The sequence below is a fragment of the Phoxinus phoxinus genome (genome assembly GCF_949152265.1).
Source record: "Phoxinus phoxinus genome assembly, chromosome: 7".
Classification (NCBI taxonomy): Eukaryota; Metazoa; Chordata; class Actinopteri; order Cypriniformes; family Leuciscidae; genus Phoxinus; species Phoxinus phoxinus.
In genome coordinates this window covers 38,064,720-38,088,500 of record NC_136882.1, presented here as the reverse complement: position 1 = coordinate 38,088,500, position 23,781 = coordinate 38,064,720, and the positions used below count along the sequence as shown (strand labels likewise).

The 23,781-nt window shown below is 35.9% G+C and overlaps 1 protein-coding gene across 1 annotated transcript in view; it reads left to right on the top strand.

Moving 5' to 3' along the window:
* The first annotated feature begins 876 nt into the window (after positions 1–876).
* The window catches only part of pfkla (phosphofructokinase, liver a), a 51,907-nt gene continuing 29,002 nt past the window's right edge, over positions 877–23,781 (top strand). The window contains exons 1-13 of the mRNA XM_079617877.1: positions 877–1,219; positions 2,494–2,567; positions 2,644–2,721; positions 6,126–6,315; positions 8,544–8,709; positions 10,307–10,351; positions 12,190–12,298; positions 14,473–14,568; positions 16,206–16,298; positions 16,876–17,001; positions 20,079–20,143; positions 20,260–20,323; positions 20,793–20,939. Of these exons, the coding sequence (XP_079474003.1) occupies positions 1,135–1,219; positions 2,494–2,567; positions 2,644–2,721; positions 6,126–6,315; positions 8,544–8,709; positions 10,307–10,351; positions 12,190–12,298; positions 14,473–14,568; positions 16,206–16,298; positions 16,876–17,001; positions 20,079–20,143; positions 20,260–20,323; positions 20,793–20,939 (1,338 nt within the window). The 5' untranslated portion in view covers positions 877–1,134. The remainder of the gene's footprint in view (positions 1,220–2,493; positions 2,568–2,643; positions 2,722–6,125; positions 6,316–8,543; positions 8,710–10,306; positions 10,352–12,189; positions 12,299–14,472; positions 14,569–16,205; positions 16,299–16,875; positions 17,002–20,078; positions 20,144–20,259; positions 20,324–20,792; positions 20,940–23,781) is intronic.

Here is a 23,781-nt window from a genome sequence, read left to right as displayed (position 1 = left end):
CGAACAAAATAAGGAATGGATAGGGATAATTCTTCATTGCGGTGCACTTTTCTGCACAGCTGTGTGTGTGTGTGTGTGTGTGTGTGTGTTCACAAAGCTAATGTGACAAAAGTTTCCCAAGTGTCTTTCCTTTTCGATGAAGCAAAACAATTTTTTTATTCAAAATGTAAAAAGTTTGACCGAAGAGGATTAAAAAGTTGCTCTTTTTTTTTATTTAAGTTTTATTTGTCCTCTCTCGTTTTTACAGTCTTTACAGGGTTTTTTTTTTTTTTTTTTTTTTTTTTCCAATGCCATGAGAACAAGTCACATTATCACATTAACATTAGCTGTCAGGAAATGAAAGAAAAAAACTAAATAACAAAAATATAAATAAAATGTGCAAATCAAATAAAAAATACATAAAATCCAGTGCTTTTAAAGCGTTACATGTTTTCAGTTTTTGTTTGTTTTTAGTTTGATCCAAAAGATTTAGAAATAATTTAAAGTCATTTTAAAAATGTGAAAAATTTGGTTTCCATTAAGCCCACTTCTTTTTATGTATATGGTATTTTTCCTAATAAAATAAATAACTGTGTAATATGTTGTTCTTTACATTTAAATTGCCATTCTGGGTATAAAAAAAGCACATCATGATCAAATACACACTTCTCTTCAGTTTTCTACAATTAAAGTTTTCTAAATCTTTCCAAAATAATCTTGAGTAAATAAATACAGTGAAAAAACAGATGCAAAATAGTTTATTTTTCAAGTGCGCACATGAAATATCAAGCATAAATCGGCACAACACGTTTTTTATAACATCTCATGGCGTTGCATGTGTGTTATGGTTATTGCAACACATTTGCACTGCAGACTCATAAATATTCCAGATCCTCCAGGATTAGGAAATCGTGCAGTTCGACGCGTCGCATTCCGATTGTGCCAAACCCACCGTGCAACTAACGGAGACGTCAGCGCGCGTCAGGGGCGTCCTTGCGTCTGTTTCCCGGAAGGTCAATCTGCGCTGGAGACCCGACGCGACGCGCTGGAAACGAGCTTCTCTGCACGAGTGTTTGACTTACAGCTGCACGGTAACCGGACACTGGTATTCCGCAGACGCGTGTTTAGCGGAGACATCGACGCGACGCGAGCACGATGAGTTCCGCGGGGCTGGAGAAGCTGCGGATGACCGGCGCGGGGCGAGCGATCGCCGCACTGACCAGCGGAGGAGACGCGCAAGGTGACGCAGGGCCACATATACAGTACACACACTTCACACAGATACACGTACGCATTATTACAACAGTGAAAGAGTCAAGACACTGTCTGAGTTCGCCGATATCGCCAGGCGTGTTTGTTCATGTGATGACCGCAGAAAGCAGAGGTTTATATAAGACTGAGATTAATGTCCTGCACGGTCATCTGCTCACATAGAGACTTTCTTTCTGCAGTTTTTAACATGCATTGAATGTTTAAGCTGTAGCTCCACCGGTTGTCATAATTATTTCTAGAAGATCTATATGATTTTAATGTAAGTACAGTATTGGATGAGCAGGACATGCCAGATGAACAGTTGAGTCTCAAGAACAGTAGATTTCATATTAAATGTAGCTTATTTTTATGATTTTTGCTTTTATATTGGTGAAGCTGACGCAGGGCCACACACACACACACACACACACACACACACACACACACACACACACACACACACACACACACATCAGGCTTTTACTCTAATGAAAGAGTGAAGACACTGAGACGCGCCCTAAAAACCTACTGGACGACATCACGTCTCCGATAGTCCAGATTTTTCTTTAAAATCGTACAGGAGGAGATCTAGACTTTAAACCTCGGGGATTCATCGATTTGACAGCACTAAATAAAATGATAAAAAACAATTCAATTATTGAATATGTGACCCTGGATCACAAAACCAGTCACATGGGTCAATTGTTTGAAATTGAGATTTATACATAATCTGAAAGCTGAATAATAATCTTTCCATTGATGTGTGGTTTGTTAGGATAGGACAATATTTGATCGAGATACAACTATTGAAAATCTGGAATCTGAGGAGCAAAAAAAATCATTGAGAAAATCTCCTTTAAAGTTGTGCATTTATGTTCACGATTGTGCTGCATTCACTCACAAAAATACATGTTTTATATATTTACGGTAGGAAATTTACTAAATATCTTCATGGAACATGATCTTAATATCCTAATGATTTTTGGCATAAAAGAAAAATGGATAATTTTGACCCATACAGTGTATAGTTGGCTATTGCCACAGATATACCCGTGCGGCTCCAGACTGGGTTTGTGATCCAGGCTCACATATTATAAAATATATGTAATATTTTAATGGACAGGTTTTGTGGGAATCGTGTCAGATGAAATCCAGAAACTGATTACTCACGATTGCTTATTGTGAGCATGATGATGTGGTGATCATGTGATTAAACTTCTGAATATGAGGATTAAAGGGTTAAACTGAACCGCTCTCTGGCAGGAATGAACGCAGCGATCCGTGCCGTGACCCGGATGGGCATCTATGTGGGCGCCAAGGTGTATCTGGTGTATGAGGTACTGCTGCCAACACTCATCTGAAACCGCTAAATGTGTGTTTATGAGTATTAATGAGTGTTTACTTTGACTTCAGGGCTATCAAGGACTGGTGGACGGAGGAGACAATATTAAACTGGCCAACTGGCAAAGCGTCACCAATATAATTCAGCTGGTAAGAGCATCGGTCACACTCACACCAGTTTAGAGACTTGCTGAGAACATCTGTGCCTGAAAAACAGCTTTTAGAAAGACATATAGTTACTATAAGCTCTTCTTTCATGAGTACACTACCGTTACACTTTACTATACATTTACATAGAAAACAGTTATTTTTAATTCTAATAATATTTCACAATTTTAACTGTATTTTTGGCCCTAATAAATGTAGCCTTGGTGAGCAGAAGACACTTCTTTCAAAAAACATTAACATTTCTCACCGACTTTTTGTACGGTAGTGCATATTGGTTAAATTATTTATTATTTAAATTTTAAACTAATATATTATTTAGTAATATTTTGAATGAGGTTTTATATGTTAGTTTTGTTCATTTTTTTTTGTCATTTTGTCAATTCTATTAGTTTTTGTATTGTTGTCATATAGCTATATTTTTTATTTCAGCTTTAGTTTAGGTAATTTTAGTGATTTAAACTTATTTAAGTTAGTTGCCACGGCAGCATTTCCTATATTTAAGTTTGTCATCTACCGTATTTTCCGGACTATAAGTCGCACTGGACTATAAGTCGCATTTATTTAGATATTTACTTCACAAAATCCAAGACCAAGAACAGACATTTAATCTGGAAAGGCAAGTTATTCAACTACACAACAGCACACAGAACAACAGCTGAATAGACTAAATTAACATTAGCCAGCGAGTCCAACAAGTTACCGGTCAGCAAGTTCACCAAGCTCCCGATCTCACTCCTCAACACTGTACTCTTCTTCATCGTGTCACTTCTCAACAACTCCGGTAATGAAGACGGTAATGTTTTCTCTTGGTTCATCTCAGTCAGTATGAATTAATTTTGATATATAAGTCGCACCGGACTATAAGTCGCAGGACCAGCAAAACTATGAAAAAAAGTGTGACTTACAGTCCGGAAAATACGGTACTCTTTATGTTTTATTTCAGCTGTATTTCAATGATTGAAAGTGATGTTTTAGTTGTAGTTAAAGGAAGACGCCGACTTTTTGTGACTTTATCTTATTCACCGTATCCCCCAGAGTTAGATAAGTCCATACATACCCTTCTCATCTCCGTGCGTGCCGTAACTCTGTCTGACGCACCCACCGCTAGCCTAGCTTAGCACAAAGACTGGAGGTAAATGGCTCCAGTTAGCGTCACTCCGCAGAAGTAGCAGTGCTTCACTTTCTGAGAATATAGTTCCCAGTATGTATACAGTTAGAAGATGGCTGTGTCTCATGTGACCTTGTTATTTGTACATTTGACTATACACATCACAACATGTAAATAGGAAAATGTGGCGTTATTTTGTCACTTATTGTGAGCAGTATGCTAGCTGGAGCCATTTACCTCCAGTCTTTGTGCTAAGCTAGGCTAGCGGTGGGTGCGTCAGACTGAGTTACGGCACACACGGAGATGAGAAGGGTATGTATGGACTTATCTAACTCTGGGGGATACGGTGAATAAGATAAAGTCCCAAAAAGTCGGTGTGTTCCTTTACCAGTAAACCGGCTGTAGTGAAGGTTTACTCACAGGTTTTATTAAGACAGGTCTCTCTGAACGCAGTTTCTTTCTCTCTTCTGTTCTCTGTGTTCTGTGTTCTTCGGTTAAGCTGGTTTAACTGGTAAGCTGTCCTGCTGCATGTGCTTTCATTCAGCCTGGGAAAATACAGATACCAGAATAACAGACAGTATTAACATCTATGGATGGTTTTGGTTTCCTGAAATGTCCTGTATGCAGTGAGTTCAGCCTGAGTTGAAGATTATATGATTATCTGCCTAAGATTTCTACGATTCTGTGATCAAGTGCATTCATTATTCTTCTTTTTAACATCATAATCCAGTTGGAAGTGTATATGGAGACTGTTAAAGGGACGGTTCACCCAAAAATGAAGATTCGGTCATCATTTGCAGTCGCGTTTGTTGATGCATTGCGCCAGGATTGATGTCTTAGTTGCTGAAACGGCGTTGAGCATCATGTTTGTAGTAACTGAACGAGATCTGATTGACAGGGGAGATTATCAATAACTCTGAGTGCATGAGACATGTTCAGGTCCTTTAGTGGTGTTTGATGAAAACTACGTGCATGTAGACTAGGGGTGTAATGATACCCTCATGTCACGATTCAATACATATCACGAGACTGAACTCACGATACCATATTATTGCGATACTCCAAGACATATGATAAAAGGTTAACACAAAATGCACAGTTGATTAAAATGCTAAAAATTACATTGTGTGTAAATGAATATACTTGGACTTGGTGCTGGAAACCCAAAGCACAGGACAATAGAGACACCAGAATAACAACATTCATAATTCTGAATTATTGTAGATGAATAATATGCTTGCATTATTCCACGACTAGATATATTTAAAATAATGTCGGCCACTTTTACTGGTTACATCAGACATTTGGCATTATCAGGACCCACAGAAATTCCCCTATTGCTTTATTATACATTATATTCAACATTATATACAGTAGTTTAATGTAGTACTGACACTAAAACGTATACACGATACACATTGTTGCATTTTTGTGTTGCGATATATTGTAACATGATATATTATTACTCCCCTACTGTAGACAGAAATGTGTTTCTCAGGGAAAATATCAGCATTTAGCTTTGGAAGGACATCAGGAATTAGTGAATAAAGCCAGTATTTTCATTCTCTGGGTGAACAGTTTTAACTCTTGAGTGCAAACAGTGAGTTTGTGTGTTTGTGTGTGTGTGTGTGTGTGTGTCCATTAGCTCAATACAGCGCTGATGGCTGTGTTTCTGCTGTTTTACTCAAACTCACGTTTCCTTTAAAGCTGTGATGCATGAGACTGTTCTGGCGCAGCGCTGACGTGCATTTATGCCTGTGCTGAAGCATTGCAAATAATAACTCTATATGTGACCCTGGATCACAAACCCAGTCTGGAGTCGCACGGGTATATCTGTGGCAATAGCAACTATACATTGTATGGGTCAAAATTATCCATTTTTCTTTTATGCCAAAAATCATGAGGATATTAAGATCATGTTCCATGAAGATATTTAGTAAATGTCCTACCGTAAATATATAAAACATGTATTTTTGTGAGTGAATGCAGCACAATCGTGAACATAAATGCACAACTTAAAAGAAGATTTTCTCAATGTTTAGATTTTTTTGCACCTCAGATTCCAGATTTTCAATAGTTGTGTCTCGACCAAATATTGTCCTATCCTAACAAACCACACATCACTGGAAAGCTTATTTATTCAGCTTTCATATTATGTATGCATCTCAATTTCATCAAATTGACCCATATGGCTGGTTGTGTGGTCCAGGGTCACATGATTAGAGACGTCTGATGCACAGATGCGAGGTGTACCCGCGTAACATGTCGTCCTGCACAGGGAGGAACGGTGATCGGCAGCGCTCGCTGTAAGGCCTTCACCACGCGAGAGGGACGTCTAGCGGCGGCCTTTAACCTGGTGAAGCGTGGCATCTGTAACCTGTGTGTGTGCGGCGGAGACGGCAGCCTGACCGGAGCGAACATCTTCCGCTCGGAGTGGAGCGGACTCCTCCAGGAGCTGGTGGAGAAAGGTACGAGATCACACATGTGGAAAACACACGGCTTTGCTTTTTACTTCATAGTTTGCCGTCATATGCTATTTTAAAAGTGCGTCGACAAAAATAATGACTAAACTTTTTTTTTTTTTTTAAGTTTTCTACCCCCAAAAATAGGGATGCATGATATATCGGCCAATATACAGATGAAATATGAAAAATTAGAATATGGTGCAAAAGTTTTTTTATTTCAGTAATTCAACTTAAAAGGTGAAACTAATATATTATATAGACTCATTACATGCAAAGTGAGATATTTCAAGCCTTTATGTGTTATAATTTTGATGATTATGGCTTACAGCTTATGAAAACCTTTTCACAATATTCTAATTTTGAATTTGGGGTTTTCATAAACTGTAAGCCATAATCATCAAAATTATAACACATAAAGGCTTGAAATATCTCACTTTGCATGTAATGAGTCTATATAATATATTAGTTTCACCTTTTAAGTTGAATTACTGAAATAAAAAAACTTTTACACCATATTCTAATTTTTTCATGTTTGTTCAGATTTCGGCCTGATAAGATAATGTATCTGATATATTAAAGCTGATAAATAATGGATTATTTCCTTCCTTCATGAGACACATGATGCTTTTGAATTGCTTGAAATATGATTGGAATCACTTCAAAAAGGAAAATATGGTTCAGTTTAAAATTTTCAGCACAAGTCTGTCATAAAGACTACATAAGATTATAAGGAGAACATTATAATTGTGTGTTTGGGACATGGCTTTTAATGGTGAGACTGTTTTGGAAATCAGGCTCATAAAAAATATATAAAACCTTTTTATTTAGATTTTAGGATTTAGATTTATCAGCTAATATATTGATTATTGGCTTTCAGATAAAAATAATTATTGGTATCAACCAAAATGTTCATATCGGTGCATGTGCATCCCTAAAGAAACGTATTCTAAGGTCATGAAAGCTGACGAATGATCAGTCGGGCTGTAAAGTCTCCTCAGGATAAGAATCATAATGATGATTATGAAAGCTGTATCAAAGTGCCAACGCGAGTCATTGACTCATCAGTGTTCAGGAAACCATTTTGAAATTGTCGTATTTCAAGATACAAGCTACTCATAATGTAAAGTTCAGTCAACTAGTTAGCTCTGCTACAAGTTGCTTGCAAAAAGTTGTTCCTTTATTTATTTTCATATTAATAAAAATATTATTTATCTTCTTTACGTGGCATCAAGGTTATTATTGTTAACTAAACCCCTTGTAGTCAATAATATTATCCCTTAAAACTCATCTTTAATCACCAAAATTACATATTTAAATGTTTTTTCCAAAAATTCTTCATGCCTTAAAATATCTTGAATGTAACTCGACACCCTTGCCTCATTTAGTATGCGCGGCTCTATGAATATGCAAATGAGCCCCGCCTCCACTCACTCACTCACTCAGAGATCCACTGGTGGACGATCACACGTTGATCTGATTGGTTACAAGGTAGTTTGTGACGTCAGAAACACCAGCGATTTCAAACCGTGTTTTTGAGACTGTCTTTGGTTCACTGCAGTTTTAAGCAGAAAATACTCAGCAATGCTGTCGACTTATGAACTGCTTTTCACCACAGGGGGACTTTAAAAACATTTCTGTTAATTGAAATAAAGCTGGAATAAAAAAATGTATAGTGGTTGAAAAACTTAAATTAAAATTAGGAATGTTGCCTTTGCAATAAACTGAAATAAGCTTAAATTGAAGACTCAAATTATTAACTGAAAATAAATAAAAACTAAAACTTTTTAATTAAATTGAAGTAATTAAACCTAAATACAAATATTAAAAACAAAAAATTAATACAATTACAAAAGCACATAATGAAATGACTAATAATGCAACTGAAGTCAACATGAAAACTAAAAATATAAAAGTAATGTAAAATATGAATAAAACTAAAATAAAAACTGGCATGAAAAATTAGGATAAAATAACTTCTAACTGTGATTTTGTTTATGTAGCTACATTTCTGAAAAACATAACTACAGTTACGTCTGATAACAGATCACTCTAAACTGTAATGTGGACTGGCTTTGACATTGTGTATTGTGAAAAGCGCTATACAAATAAATGTGAATTGAATAACACTAAATGCTACTAATCTAACTCGAAAACACTAAATATTTCCCCACGAAAGGAAGTCTGTGGATTGTTGTGATATGAGATATTATTTACTCATATCTTATGGACAGGCCGGATCACGGCCGAGACGGCCCGTCTGCACGGGCACCTGAACATCGTGGGTCTGGTGGGGTCCATCGATAATGACTTCTGTGGGACCGACATGACCATCGGCGCTGACTCGGCCCTGAACCGCATCACTGAGATCATCGACGCCATCACCACCACCGCCACCAGGTCCACAATCTAAAGCTTTTCCGAAACTCAAAAACTATAGACACACATTTAAAACTACTAACTACTTAATTACTAAAACTTTAACTGAAATTAAAATGGAAAATATAAAAATAAACGTTAACTAAGATAAAATATATAAAAAGTAAACTTTTTAATTTAGTTTAAATTGATATAATAATATTACTAAATCTAAAACTGAATAACAATTTATCAAATCTATTTACACATTTTAAAAAACTACTAAAATGACAGAAAAACAACAAAATGACTTAAACTTTAACTGAAAAAAACAAATGGAAAATGTTAAAATAAATAAAAAAATATTAAAAAGTAAACTTTTTAAATTTATTTTATCTTGATGCACAGTAATATACATCTAAAATAACAATGTAAAACTGAAATAAAAATGAATAAAAACTACTAAAATGACAGAAAAACAACAAAATTACTAAAACTTTAACTGAAAATAAAATTGAAAATATAAAAATAAATGTTAACTAAAATAAAATATAAAAATTAAACTTTTAAATTTAGTTTAAATTGATGTAATAAAATAAAAATCTAAAACATTTAAACATTTCATTAAAAAAAACTACTAAAATGACAAAAATACAAAACAAAATTACTAAAACTTTAACTGAAATTAAAACAAAAATGGACAGTATAAAAATAAACATTAACTAAAATAAAATATAAGAACGTAAACTTTTTTATTTAGTTTAACTTGACGTACTAAAATAACAATGTGAAACTGAAATAAAAATGAATAAAAAGTAAACATTTAAAAAACTACTAAAATACAAACAAACAAAATTACTAAAACTTTAACTGAAATTAAAATGGAAAATATAAAAATAAACGTTAACTAAAATAAAATATAAAAAAGTAAACTTTTTAATTTAGTTTAACTTGATGTAATAATATAAAATTATCTTAAACAAGTAAAAATGAATAAAAACTGTTTTTTTTAAACTAGTAAAATGACAGAAATGCAAACAAAATTACTAAAACGTACTTAAATTTAAACAAAAATGTAAATTTAAAAATTAACTAAAATAAATATGTAATAAATATTTTAAATAAATAAAAACAATTTGTTTCAGCTATTTTTTATTTCACTTCTTTTTTTTACTTAATGTACTAAAATAACTAAAACTAAAATAAATTGAATAAAAACTAAATAGGCATATATATAAAAAACTTTAAAAAATAACTAAAATGACAACAACAACTAAAAAAGACAAAATCTTTCACTAAAATTAAAATCAAAATGGAAAGTACAAAAATAAAAGCTAATTCAAAAACGTATTAAAAACTATAATTGTATCTCAACGATACTCAAATGACACTTGCCGTAAGACAAACTGTATGTAGATAAGGAAATATAATTAATGGTAAATTGTGTGTGACTTCCGCCTGTGGTTTCCTGTTGTTCAGGAATGCACGGAGTGTGTGGAATTCTCGTCTTGTCTCGTCTCGTCTCTCTAATTCTCCTTTCTCCTCCACACACCGACAGTTGCACGTAGGCAGATTTACATTAAGACACACACACACATTACTGTATGTGCTCACTCTGTGTTATTGATCTTTTTTCCAGCCATCAGCGCACGTTTGTGCTAGAGGTCATGGGTCGCCACTGCGGGTGAGTTTCCTCTGCGTCGCTGTGAACTGCACACACACCATGTTTACGCTCTAGCAACCACACAAAACATCTTGGCAACCACCCAAACATTCTAACAGTGCCCCTAGCAACCACACAAAACATCTTGGCAACCACCCAAACATTCTAAAAGTGCCCCTAGCAACCACACAAAACATCTTGGCAACCACCCAAACATTCTAACAGTGCTATAGCAACCACCCAGAACTTATTGGCAACCACCCAAACATTCTAAAAGTGCCCCTAGCAACCACCCAGAACTTATTGGCAACCACCCAAACATTCTAACAGTGCCCCTAGCAACCACTTAGAACTTATTGGCAGCAGTTATTTTCAGTATTGTCTAAATAATATTACAGTATTTATTAAGATGTTTAATACTGCTAATTTTCAGTTTTAGTTTGCTTTTTTAACTTTACAATTTTTTTTAAGCTTTAATTTTTATTTCAGTTTTAGTCATTTTAGTGCTTCAAATTATATTTCTATAAACTTTTATTTTTTCTGTTAGTTGCCAAAGCAACATTTCTAATTTACCTAAAATAAAAAGGTTAAGTTTGATAAATACTTTATTTCAGTTTACCTTTATTTTTAAATGTTCCTTTTTCCTTTTAATTTTAAAGTTTTAATAATTTTTTGTTCATTTCTGTCCTTTTAAATAGTTGTTGTTATTAATTCATAGGTAAAGGAGAACTCCGGGCAATTTTTAAGTTAATCTTGATCGTTATATCTTTGTGAGTTCTGTCAATAGATTAAAAAACCGAACCGGATTGGTGTTTGCAACACGGAGCTGCTACCGCTAATGCCCAGAGCTCACTCAGCTAACGGCAGTTATGGGGCATATTCATAAAGAGTGTTTCTGTGCCTCTTAACAGACACAACATGCAATTAAAATCTCTGTCCAACATGAACAGGGTCCTTACATGACAACAAGATGCGTTTAGCAACTTAGCCATTGTTTAAATTCACCTAAATAGTGTTTTAGAGACGGCTAGCTGTAGTCTCAGTTGTAGCCGGAAAAGGTAAATAGCAGTGTGTGCAGGTGGAGGAGCGTCGTGTGTGTGAAGAGTGTGTGGAGGAGTGTCGTGTGTGTGAAGAGTGTGTGGAGGAGTGTCGTGTGTGTGAAGAGTGTGAGGCTAGTTCTTCGTCTCGGGTTCGAATAAATAAGGACGACCATCAAACCCAAGAACACCTCTTCCATGTGTTCAAAATCTTCTATATTCTCCATAGTTACGTTACGAACCATTTCTTCTTCATTTGTGACTTGTGAGCAACTCCGAGTCCGATCATCACTCTTCACACACACGACGCTCCTCCACCTGCACACACTTCTATTGACCTTTTCCGGCTACAACTGAGTTCCCGCGAGACTACAGCTAGCCGTCTCTAAAACACTATTTAGGTGAATTTAAACAATGGCTAAGTTGCTAAACGCATCTTGTTGTCATGTAAGGACCCTGTTCATGTTGGACAGACATTTTAATTGCATGTTGTGTCTGTTAAGAGGCACAGAAACACTCTTTATGAATATGCCCCCATAACTGCCGTTAGCTGAGTGAGCTCTGGGCATTAGCGGTAGCAGCTCCGCGTTGCAAACACCAATCCGGTTAGTTTTTTTTTCTATAGACAGAACTCACAAAGATATAACAATCAAGATTAACTTAAAAAATGCCCGGAGTTCTCCTTTAACTATTAATTCATTTTCATTTCAGTTTTAGATTTTTACAGCAACTCAATGCTCTGCTGTCTCATGGCAGAAGTGTGTCGTGTTGTGCTCACTGACGTCCAGGAGTGACTGTAGGCTTGACGCTGTTCTCCTGCAGGTATCTAGCGCTGGTCTCCGCTCTGGCGTCCGGAGCCGATTGGCTGTTCATCCCTGAAGCTCCTCCGGAGGACGGCTGGGAAGAGCTCATGTGCGCTCGACTGGGAGAGGTGAGCCCAGAACATGTGGCTTTAGATCATTAAACACTTTGACTGGTTTATGAATGTCATCATCAGTTCTCGTGCCATTCATTGGTAATTACCTGTAGTTATAAGAGCATTATTTTTATATTATCAGGTTTTGTTTTAATTTTAGTTTAAGCATTAAAAAATCTGTTATGAGCTTTTTTAATTCGTGTCATTTTTTATGTTATTAAATAGCTTTCAATTATTTTTATTTTAGTTTGAGTAATTTTCGTAAAGATTCGATTTTTCATCTATTATTTAAGCGATAATATACATCCAGCCAGTTGTTATCTCAGAATAAACCCGACAGGGTGATCAGGATCAGATCTTCATCAGGGGTTTATTCTGAGAACACACACACACACACACACGAGGGGGGTTTATACTGAGATCACACACACACACTTGAAGGGGGTTTATACTGAGATCACACACACACACACACACATACACGAGGGGGGTTTATACTGAGATCACACACACACACCTGAAGGGGGTTTATACTGAGATCACACACACACACACACACACACACACACACCTGAAGGGGGTTTATACTGAGATCACACACACACACACACACCTGAAGAGGGTTTATACTGAGATCACACACACACACACACACACACACACACACACACACACCTGAAGGGGGTTTATTCTGAGATCACACACACACACACACACACACACACACACACACACCTGAAGAGGGTTTATACTGAGATCACACACACTCACACACTCACACACACACACACACACACACACACACACACACACACACACACACACACACACACACACACACACACACACACACACCTGAAGGGGGTTTATACTGAGATCACACACACACACACACACACCTGAAGGGGGTTTATACTGAGATCACACACACACACACACACACACACACACACCTGAAGGGGGTTTATACTGAGATCACACACACTCACACACACACACACACACACACACACACACACACACACACACACACCTGAAGGGGGTTTATTCTGAGATAACAACCGGCTGGATGTACATTATCCCGGTTATTACACGGCTACTTGCCACGCAAGTAAATAATTAGACACGAAATATTGATCTGAGACTAAATATTTGATCAGCTCTTTAAACGCAAAGCTTCCGCGGAGAGAGCAGTTTCAGCGGCAAGTTCAAACTAGACGGACATTTAAGAGATACGGTATACAGTCATAACACTTATTACACAGCATTTCAACACATAAATATTAATGGAGATCACGGATATTGATTTCAGATTAAACGGTTTTAAAATCATACCTGTTTGTATCTTATAATCCAACAGTGTACAAAACAATAGCCACAAAACAATAGCCACAAAATGGCCGCCGCTGCGTTTGTATGAAACGAGAGAGCGAGTCCACGATACAGGACTACGATACTAACTGAATACAAGACTTCAGTTGTCACTAGTTGAAATGTCTATTCTTGATATCAACAATTGAATTGCTACTAGTAACAATGTTCATTTTTTATATCAATAATTACATTTTCACTATAGTGACATATCATGAATGTGATTGTTACTAGTAAGAAAGACATTTTAGATATCTGAAATAATATTGATTATTAAATAATATTGAATATTGACCAGAAATACAAATTAAATATCAAAAATTAAAATGTTTACTAGTAGCAATTCAATTGTTGATATCAAGAATAGACATTTGAGACATGTGACAATTGAATTATTGATATCAGGAATTCACATTTATACTAGTAACAATGTAATTATTGATATCAAAAATTATATTTCTACTAGTAAGAAATAAATTCTTGATATCAACAATTGATTTTCAATGGCAGCGAATGGTGACAATACAATTCAAAAAATAAAAAATGTAATTGTTGATATCAAGAATTCATAATCTGGAAATGAATACAAGTTAAAACGGCACGGCTTGCCATACGATTGACCAATCAGAATCAAGTATTCCACAGAGCCGTGTAATAAAGTATTTAATTACACGGCTCTCTGAAATGCTTGATTCTGATTGGTCAGTCACAACATTCGGAGGTCAGTTATTCCCCAATAGAGTGCATTAGCACAGAAATAACAACAGCCCAGTTTCACTTCCATATTTTAATAACGGCTGCTGGATGTGTTTGCTCAGAGCCGCAGTAAAGGCTCCAGACTGAACATCATCATCATCGCTGAAGGAGCCATCAACAAGAGCGGTGAGGCCATCACCTCCAACTACATTAAAGACGTGAGTGAAGCTCTCCAGCGCTACGTCAGAGAAGCTCTTAAAGGGACAGTTCACACACAAATCATTTACTCACCCTCAAACCTGTATGGATGTTCTTTCTTCTGCTGAACACCAAACATGATCTTTTTTAAAAATATATATGGGTAACCAGAAAGTTGATGGACCCTTTTGACTTCCATAGTATGGACAATAAAATTACTATGGAAATCAATACCGACATTTTACCAACATTCTTCTTTTGCGTTCAGCAGAAGAAAGAAACTCAACTTGAGGGAGAGTAAATTATGACAGAATTTTAATTTATGGATGAACTATCCCTTTAAAGACATCTTTGTACATGCTAATTCAATTCCCATAGATATTATTTACACCTGCTTTAGTTTTTTTAGTCAAATTTACCGTAAGTTTGCACTTATTAAATGTTAGCCATGTTTTCTAGAAGTGATATGAACTTGTGGACGCTTGTTTTCGCCACGGAACAACAAAAAATAAGGCAGTTGCTACTTTTTATTTTACATGACTTGCAATTGTGAGTTTATATCTGTATCTCACAACAGACTTTTATTACTCACAATTCAGAGTTTATATCTCACAATTCAGAGTTTATATCTCACAACAGACTTTTATTACTCACAATTCAGAGTTTATATCTCACAATTCAGACTTTTATTACTCACAATTCAGAGTTTATATCTCACAATTCAGACTTTTATTACTCACAATTCAGAGTTTATATCTCACAACAGACTTTTATTACTCACAATTCAGAGTTTATATCTCACAATTCAGACTTTTATTACTCACAATTCAGAGTTTATATCTCACAATTCAGACTTTTATTACTCACAATTCAGACTTTTATTACTCACAATTCAGACTTTTATTACTCACAATTCAGACTTTTATTACTCACAATTCAGACTTTTATTACTCACAATTCAGAGTTTATATCTCACAATTCAGACTTTTATTACTCACAATTCAGACTTTTATTACTCACAATTCAGAGTTTATATCTCACAATTCAGACTTTTATTACTCACAATTCAGACTTTTATTACTCACAATTCAGACTTTTATTACTCACAATTCAGACTTTTATTACTCACAAATCCGAGTTTATATCTCAAAATTCTGTGGAAAAAAAGTAAATTATCAGTAATAAAAAAAATTGCAATTACCTCAAGTTTAAATCTCACAATTTTGACTTTTTAATCTCGCAGTTCTCGAGTTTATATCTCAAAATAAAAGTCAGAATTGCGAGTTAAGAACTCAAAATTGCAAGATATAAACTCGCAATTTGAAAGAAAGGAAGTCAGAAATCTACCTTTTAACTTTGCAAGAAAAAAAGTCAGAATTGTGAGTTAAAAAGTCGCATACCTCTTTTATTTTGTATTCAGTGGTGGAAACAAGCGTCCACAGTCTTCTGATGAAAAGTCTTCTATAGAGACATTTTAAAGCTGGAATTGAAGTCCTTTTCACAAATTGATAAATTTTGCAACACTGTTTTGTGAAGCTGCCTTAAAAACTATGTTTATTGTATAAAGCTCCATAGAAATAAGTGTGAAGCTCTCTTATAACGCTGCTTGACCAATCAGACGTGTGTAAATGACCATGTGATTTGTGATTGTGTGCAGCTGGTTGTGTCTCGTCTGGGTTATGACACTCGGGTCACTGTTCTGGGTCACGTCCAGCGGGGCGGGACACCGTCAGCCTTCGACAGAGTTCTGGTAAATAAACACTTACAATTAAAGGTGCAGTGTGTAATATTTAGGAGGATCTGTTGACAGAAATGCAATATCATATACATAACTATGTCTTCAGTGGTGTATAAAGACCTTACTTAATGAACCGTTGTGTTTTTATTACCTTAGAATGAGCCGTTTCTATCTACACACACCGCGGGTCTCCTTACATCGACATGTTTCTACGGTGGCCCTAAACGGACAAACGCGTTTCGTCACTATGTTGTTCTGCGTGTAAAGAAGCTTTAGCCAAAGTCAGCGAATAAAACACTGACACGATGAACAAGTTAAAATAATATTCGCAATAACATTGTTTTACTGAATAATTAAGTAAACCTAATTTCTTAATTTATCTTTGTAAAGAAACCTCGTTGCTTAACTGGCTGCTCTCTGCTGTCTCAGACGACGATATATTTTCCTGTCGGCCATCGTAACTTCTGTTTATTGCAATTCGCAACATCACCACTAGATGCCGCTAAAAATTACACAGTGCACCTTTAAAGCCTAACAATAGTTGTGAGTAGTGATGTTGAAGTGATGCTCTGGATGTTGTGTGGTGTAGAGCAGTAAGATGGGTGTCGAGGCCGTGGTGGCCCTGCTGGAGGCGGGACCGGACACCCCCGCCTGTGTGATCGGCCTATCAGGGAACCAGGCCGTGCGTCTGCCGCTCATGGAGGCCGTGGAGATGGTGAGTCCTCAGTAGTGCACCGTTTTTCATTCACAAGTTTTTTTATTATATTTTGCTGACATATAAAAGGTATTACATCAATTACAAAATGAGACCAGATGTCTGGTAAGAAAAACAAAAAACAAAACAAGTCAATACAACAACAAAAAAAAATATATATATATATATATATATTAAATAGTGCACTGTTTTTTGTTGGTTTTTGTTCTTGAATGAGTGTTGCAATCTAAAATAATCTGAATATATAACACTTTACAATAAGATTCATTAGTTAACTCTTAAAGACCTATACAGCCGCCGGCGGCTAAAAATAACTATTGTTCTTAAATGTTTAATAACTTTTAACCGCTAATCCAATCTGTATACTTTAAAAAGTCCAGTAAAGAGGAGATTCGCTGCTTTTCTGTGGTATTAATTGCGTTTGGACATTCAGAGGCTCCGTAGTGAATGTGATTGCATCATCAGGTTTTCATCAGCTTTGATTCGTCATAGAAACCCATGCGGTTTGTTTCTCTGAGCCGAACAGGAATGATTGTTGATGCTTAGTCCCATCCTCATGCCCAGATTGGTTTATATATATTATATATATTATATATATATATATGTCACTTCTGCTTCAGTGTTCTAATGTTTTCTATTTATTTTTCTTCCTGAACTTTTTTGGACACATCTACATTGTCAGTAAATTGAAAAAACACACCAGCTTTTCACTGAAAATCGCCTATAATAATGTTAATAAATGGCTATAACTTGCTTAGGGATTGTTACATGTTGTCAAAATTTCATCTGGATATCTAGAATATCCAAGTAAAACTTTCTAAAGGAAAAAATCCAAACTTCAGGAGGATTTGTTTGAGTTGAGTAAAAAAAAAAATCACTAAAAATGTCCTACCGTTTTTCTTAAATCTGGTAAATTCATCCTTTCCAAGACAAAATGAATGTAAAATTTGGGAATTTAAATGAGGTAGATAGAAACTTCAGGGTCTCCTGTTTAAAATGATATATGGCAAAGAAACAAAGAAACGTACAGGCGAGTCAGGTGCTCCAAAAATGTTCTAGGTCTTTAAGGGTTAATACCTTAGTTAACATGAACTAAGAATGAACAATACTTCTTCGTCAACATTTACTAATACGTTATTTAAATCAAAGGTTGTATTTGTTAACATTAGGTAATGCGCTATGAACTAGCATGAACAAACAATGAATAGTATTTTATTAACTAATATTAACAGAGATTAAAGGAGAACTCCGGCGCAAAATGAACCTTTGGTCTAATTACACATTGTTACCTACTCAACCGTTATCTGAGATTTGTTTTCATGATTATCGAATGTAAATAGTTTTATCTCTAAAAACAGTTTAGCCTATAACGCTAGTATAATGCTAGTATATGGGGCGTAGAGTAATGACAAATAAAAATCGCGTGTTAATACCACTAACAAGGCTCAAAATAGCCCCACACTAACACGGTAGCATAATGAGGGTCCCTACCTTCAAACCGAAGCATTGAGAACTTTGACAGTGTCCAGACAGTTTAATAAGAAGATATTTTATACATACAGTCAACTTCGCGTATACAGGCAGAAGCCATCTTTGAAAAACAGTCTCTACCAGTCGATCTACGAACCGCCGATCCAAGTGCGCTGAACTGTGTAGAATCTCATATGGTCCAGCGCACTTGGATCGGCGTTCCTAGATCGACTGATAGAGACCGGAGTTCCCCTTTAATAACTACTGTAACAAAATTATTGCTCATTGTTAGTTCATGTTAGTTAATACATCAACTAATGTTAACTAATGAACCTTATTGTAAAGTGTTACCGAATATATTGTAAAATGTAACTTATTCCTTTGATCAAAGCTGAATTTTCTGAATCATTACTCCAGTCTCTACTGTATATACAGCCAAACATTAAAGGAAAATCAGTTGCTTTTCTGCTAATTATTATTCTGCATGTTTATAGCTATCATCCAAACTTCACCAAATTTGGGTCAGGTAATCTTTTAAAATAAATTTGATATACCAAACACAAACAGTTAATTTGTAATGCACTAATGAATCTGACAAGCAATCTTTTGTTTGTTTTTTGTCTCAAATAATTTCTCACTAATTTATGTCTAGTTTATAACTAATACCTCGGTAGTTAATTAAACACTAAAGCACATTCAATTTTATATTACATGTTTTGTGAAATTTTATGTTTAAATTTGCAAAGAGGGTTAGAAAAAGTCAAAGAGGCATCATCTAATTAAATGTGCGGTCTGCATATATTCCCCGAGCATTGTATAAAGCCAGGTTCAAAATGCTTTCATTTTGCTGACATATTAGAGCAGGGTTTCTCACACTCGGTCCTGGAGGGCCGCTGTCCTGCACAGTTCAGCTCCAAACACACACACCTAGCTGTGAGTTTCTAGTGATCCTGAAGACATTGATTAGCTTGTTCAGGTGTGTGTGATCAGAGCTAAACTGTGCAGGACAGCGGCCCTTCAGGACCCAGTTTGAGGAACCCTGTATTAGAGTTAAAAAATCCCTTCTGTTAAAACTTTTATGTATAACATGTTCTATAAATCAGGCGAATAATAAATGAACAAACTAAAGTTTGGTGTGTGTGTGTAAATCTGCGGAATAATAATAAAAGTGTAATAATAATAAAAAACACTTAAATGTGTATTTGGGATGTTATGGAAGCAAAATAGCCCAAAAGCTCAACATTAACCAGTGCATGAAAAATAATTATGGCAAGTACAGGTGAAACGGCACAAAAAAAGTTCACTTATTTCAGTAATTCAACTTAAAAGGTGAAACTAATATACTATATAGACTCATTACATGCAAAGTCTTTATTTGTTATCATTTAGTTTGGGGTTGTCATAAGCTGTAAGCCATAATCATCAAAATTATAACAAATAAAGGCTTGAAATATCTCACTTTGCATGTAATGAGTCTATATAATATATTAGTTTCACCTTTTAAGTTGAATTACTGAAATAAATGATCTTTTGCACCATATTAAACATTTTCCAGTTTCCCCTGTGTATCTTTTATGAAGAGAATAACGTGACTCTCTTTCTTACAGACTAAAGAGGTTCAGAGGGCCATGAATGAGAAGCGGTTTGAAGAGGCCATCCAGTTACGGGGCCGGTGAGACGCTTCACAGATCCACATGTGTTAGTTAGCAGATAAACTAGAGGTCAAAGTTTGAGCTGACTGGTTTTCACACACGGAAGTAATAATGAATCAAATGAATCTGTTCACAGGAGTTTTGAGAACAACTGGAACATTTATAAGTTGCTGGCCTATCATAAACCTGCGGCGGTCCAGGTAACACACAAACACTAAACCTGATTTTACAGCATTATATTCACAACTGTAAACTTTTACATTTTAAGTCATTTTTTGCTACTGGTACTTATACATTTTTATTGTAGCTAATATATCAGTGCTTATGGATCATAAAATCCTAATCTTAAAGTCAAGTCATCTTTATTTCTATAGCGCTTTATACAGTACAGATTGTTTCAAAGCAGCTTCACAGTAATAAACAGGGAAATAACAGATTCAATGATGCAAACATCAGATATTAGACAAATTCAAATTCTCTAAAACAATACAACTGTCTCTATCTAAGTGTCTTAGTGTAACAGCATTTTTCCCAATATTTTTGAATAATTCCTTTTAAAATGCACAGATCCTCCATAGACTTCCATTATCTTGGCTCTCAGTGAAGGGTTGGTTTGGTTATGTGTTGTTCCATTATATCCCAGTTTCATGTTATTAATGTTGATCTCAGAGCAACTACTCGATGGCCATCCTGAACGTGGGCGCTCCAGCCGCCGGCATGAACGCTGCGGTGAGGTCAGCGGTGAGGGTCGGTCTGGCCACGGGACACCGGGTTTACTTCGTCAGCGATGGATTCGAGGGTCTGGCCAATGGAGCGGTGAAGAACAAACCATTACATTGATTTCTTTAATCATGCATTTTAATGCAGTGACTCTCAGGGCATCTAGAGATGAAGGTCATGTGTTCATATAGTGAAAACACCACATGTGCTTCAGTGTGTGTGTAGTAGATGAAACAGAGACATGCAGACTTCATATTTAATCCTTGTGCATCAATTCAAAAAACGTACACACACTGTAGGTCCATAGAGGACAAAAATGTCTGTCACAAAACTGTCATACAAATTTGAAGCTTAGGAGCACAGACTTTAATTTGGTCTCATTTTAAAGGATAACCGTGCCAGATTATTGTTGAAGTAAAAAAAAGTTTAAAAAGTGAAACCAAAGAAAGTTATAGAGGTTTAAGTTTATGAGAATGATTTATGAACAATATTTGATATTTTATATCAAATATATATTTTATGAAACATGTTGAACTCTAAAACTGCTTGAAAATCAATTCAAAGCCATAAATCTAAACAAGTCGTGTTCCAAATTGTGGTTGATATCTCAAAGAATTAACTTTCAGTGAGATTTTGTTTGGGCGCCAGTACCACATTTTTCCCATTAGATAATAATAATATAATAATAACTTTATTTTTATATAGCGCCTTTAAAGCAGCTTCTCAAGGCGCTTTACATGATAGAACAGACAAATTAAAATACAATACACACAGGAAAAAAAAAAATCAAAAAAAAAAATCAAAAAAAAAAAAAAAATCAAATAAAAGCTAACCTAAAAAAATGCGTTTTTAAATTAGTTTTAAAATGACTTAGAGTCTGTGCATCTCTGATATTTGGAGGGAGTGCATTCCAAAGCCTAGGAGCATAGGATGAGAAAGCCCTGTCCCCTACAGTGCGCAACCGAGTCTGTGGGACTGCCAATAGACCAGCTTGTGAAGAGCGTAAGTGACGCTCAGGTGTGTATTAGGGCTGTCAATCTTCCTCCATAATACTATTCGAATTTCATTCCTTATTTTAATTAATATTCGAATAATATTCGAATATTAAATGCTCAAATTCATCCTATTATTAATATTTGCGACATTACACAGGCTTATGAATCATCAATGCCACTATAGCATTTGGTTGTTGTTACACGTTCTGTCCACTAGAGGGACAGCTAACATTACAATAAACATTTAGAAACGGGTGATCGCGTTTTTTTTTATTAACAATAAAACAGCGGGAAAAAATGAATGACTTTAATTTGGCAACTTTAATGGACATTTTTCCACTGATCAGTTGTCTGCTGTTGTGTTGAGTTTCACAACTCTGTCAGTGATTGTTGTGCGGCTAGGAACCGTGTAACGTTAGCTACCATTGGCTCAAGCTCGTGAATACAATCTTTAAATCCAGACCCCTGCGTGATGTTGATCGGTCTCATATCTTTACAGATAAACCGTGTCAGTTTGTCTGTAATCGCCTTTTGGCAGACAGCTGGTAAGCCCCGTGATGAAGAGAGAGGCAGAAAAGACGTCATTCTTGCCTGTTTTAGCAGCGGTTCCTTGGACAGATCGCCTAGCTTGTCAGGGTGTAGCGCTGTCAGATGTGCCCTAATGGTGCGTTCACACCGGACGCGAATAGCGCGTCAGGCGCGAGTGATTTCAATGTTAAGTCAATGCAAAGACGCGGCTCTTGACGCGCGAATGGACAGTGGTCAAGCGTATAACTAGACGCGGCAGGCTAGAATTTGACGTGCTATTCGCGTCCGGTGTGAACGCACAGTAAGGTTGCAAGTTGAGGAGTGATATTTCATTCAGATTTAGCATATTCTGCAAATTGCCACTTCTTTATTTGTGATTTTCCCATTTATGATTTTAAATCCAAACACCTTCCACACATCGCTTCTCAAATTGTCAGGAGTGGTGATCTCCGTTTCCGTGGAGACAGTCCTCCTCGCCGCCATTATTGACAGTATTGTTATGACGATGCAGCGTGGATAACGCGCACAATTGTGTTACGATTAAAAAATGTATTGTTTATCAGACGAAACAAAATCATTTCATTTTCACATGCGTGTGTAAGCCAAGTTGGCGAGAAAGGCAAGATTGCATATTATATATACAAAAAAAAAAGCAATATTCGAATAGTAACTTCAGCATTCGAATAGTATTGATTTTTTAAATATTCGAATTATATTCGAATTTCGGAATTCGTTCCAACAGCCCTAGTGTGTATAGAGTTAACAGTGCAGACAGATACTGAGGGGCCAGGCCATGCAGTGCCTTATATGTGAGCATAAGGATTTTAAAATCGACTCGAAACCTGACCGGGAGCCAGTGCAGAGACTTTAAAATCGGTGTAATATGCTCATTTCTCCCGATTCCAGTCAAGATCCTAGCAGCAGAATTTTGAACACATTGAAGTTTGTTAAGTGTGGTTTTAGGAACCCCAGCAAGAAGTGCATTGCAATAATCAATGCGGGAAAAAACAAAGGAATTAATAAGCCTTTCAGTCACCGAGAGGGATAACATAGAGCGGAGTCTAGCAATATTTCTCAGATGAAAAAAGGAGTTCTTAACAATGTACCGCACATGAGAGTCAAAGGTCAAACTAGAATCAAATATCACTCCTAAATTTTTTAATTTAGTTTGTGCCTCCAAATCAGACCCATCAATGTTTAAAATTAGTGAGCCAGCTTTACGAAGCTGACAAGAGGTGCCAATGAGCAAAATCTCAGTCTTATCACTATTGAGACACAAGAAATTTTGGGACATCCATGTTTTTATCTCAGAAATAATAAGAGTCAAAATAGGAACATCCAATTTTTGACCAGGCTTGGAGTGAATATAAATCTGAGTGTCATCTGCATAAAAGTGATAATTAAGCCCTAGTGAT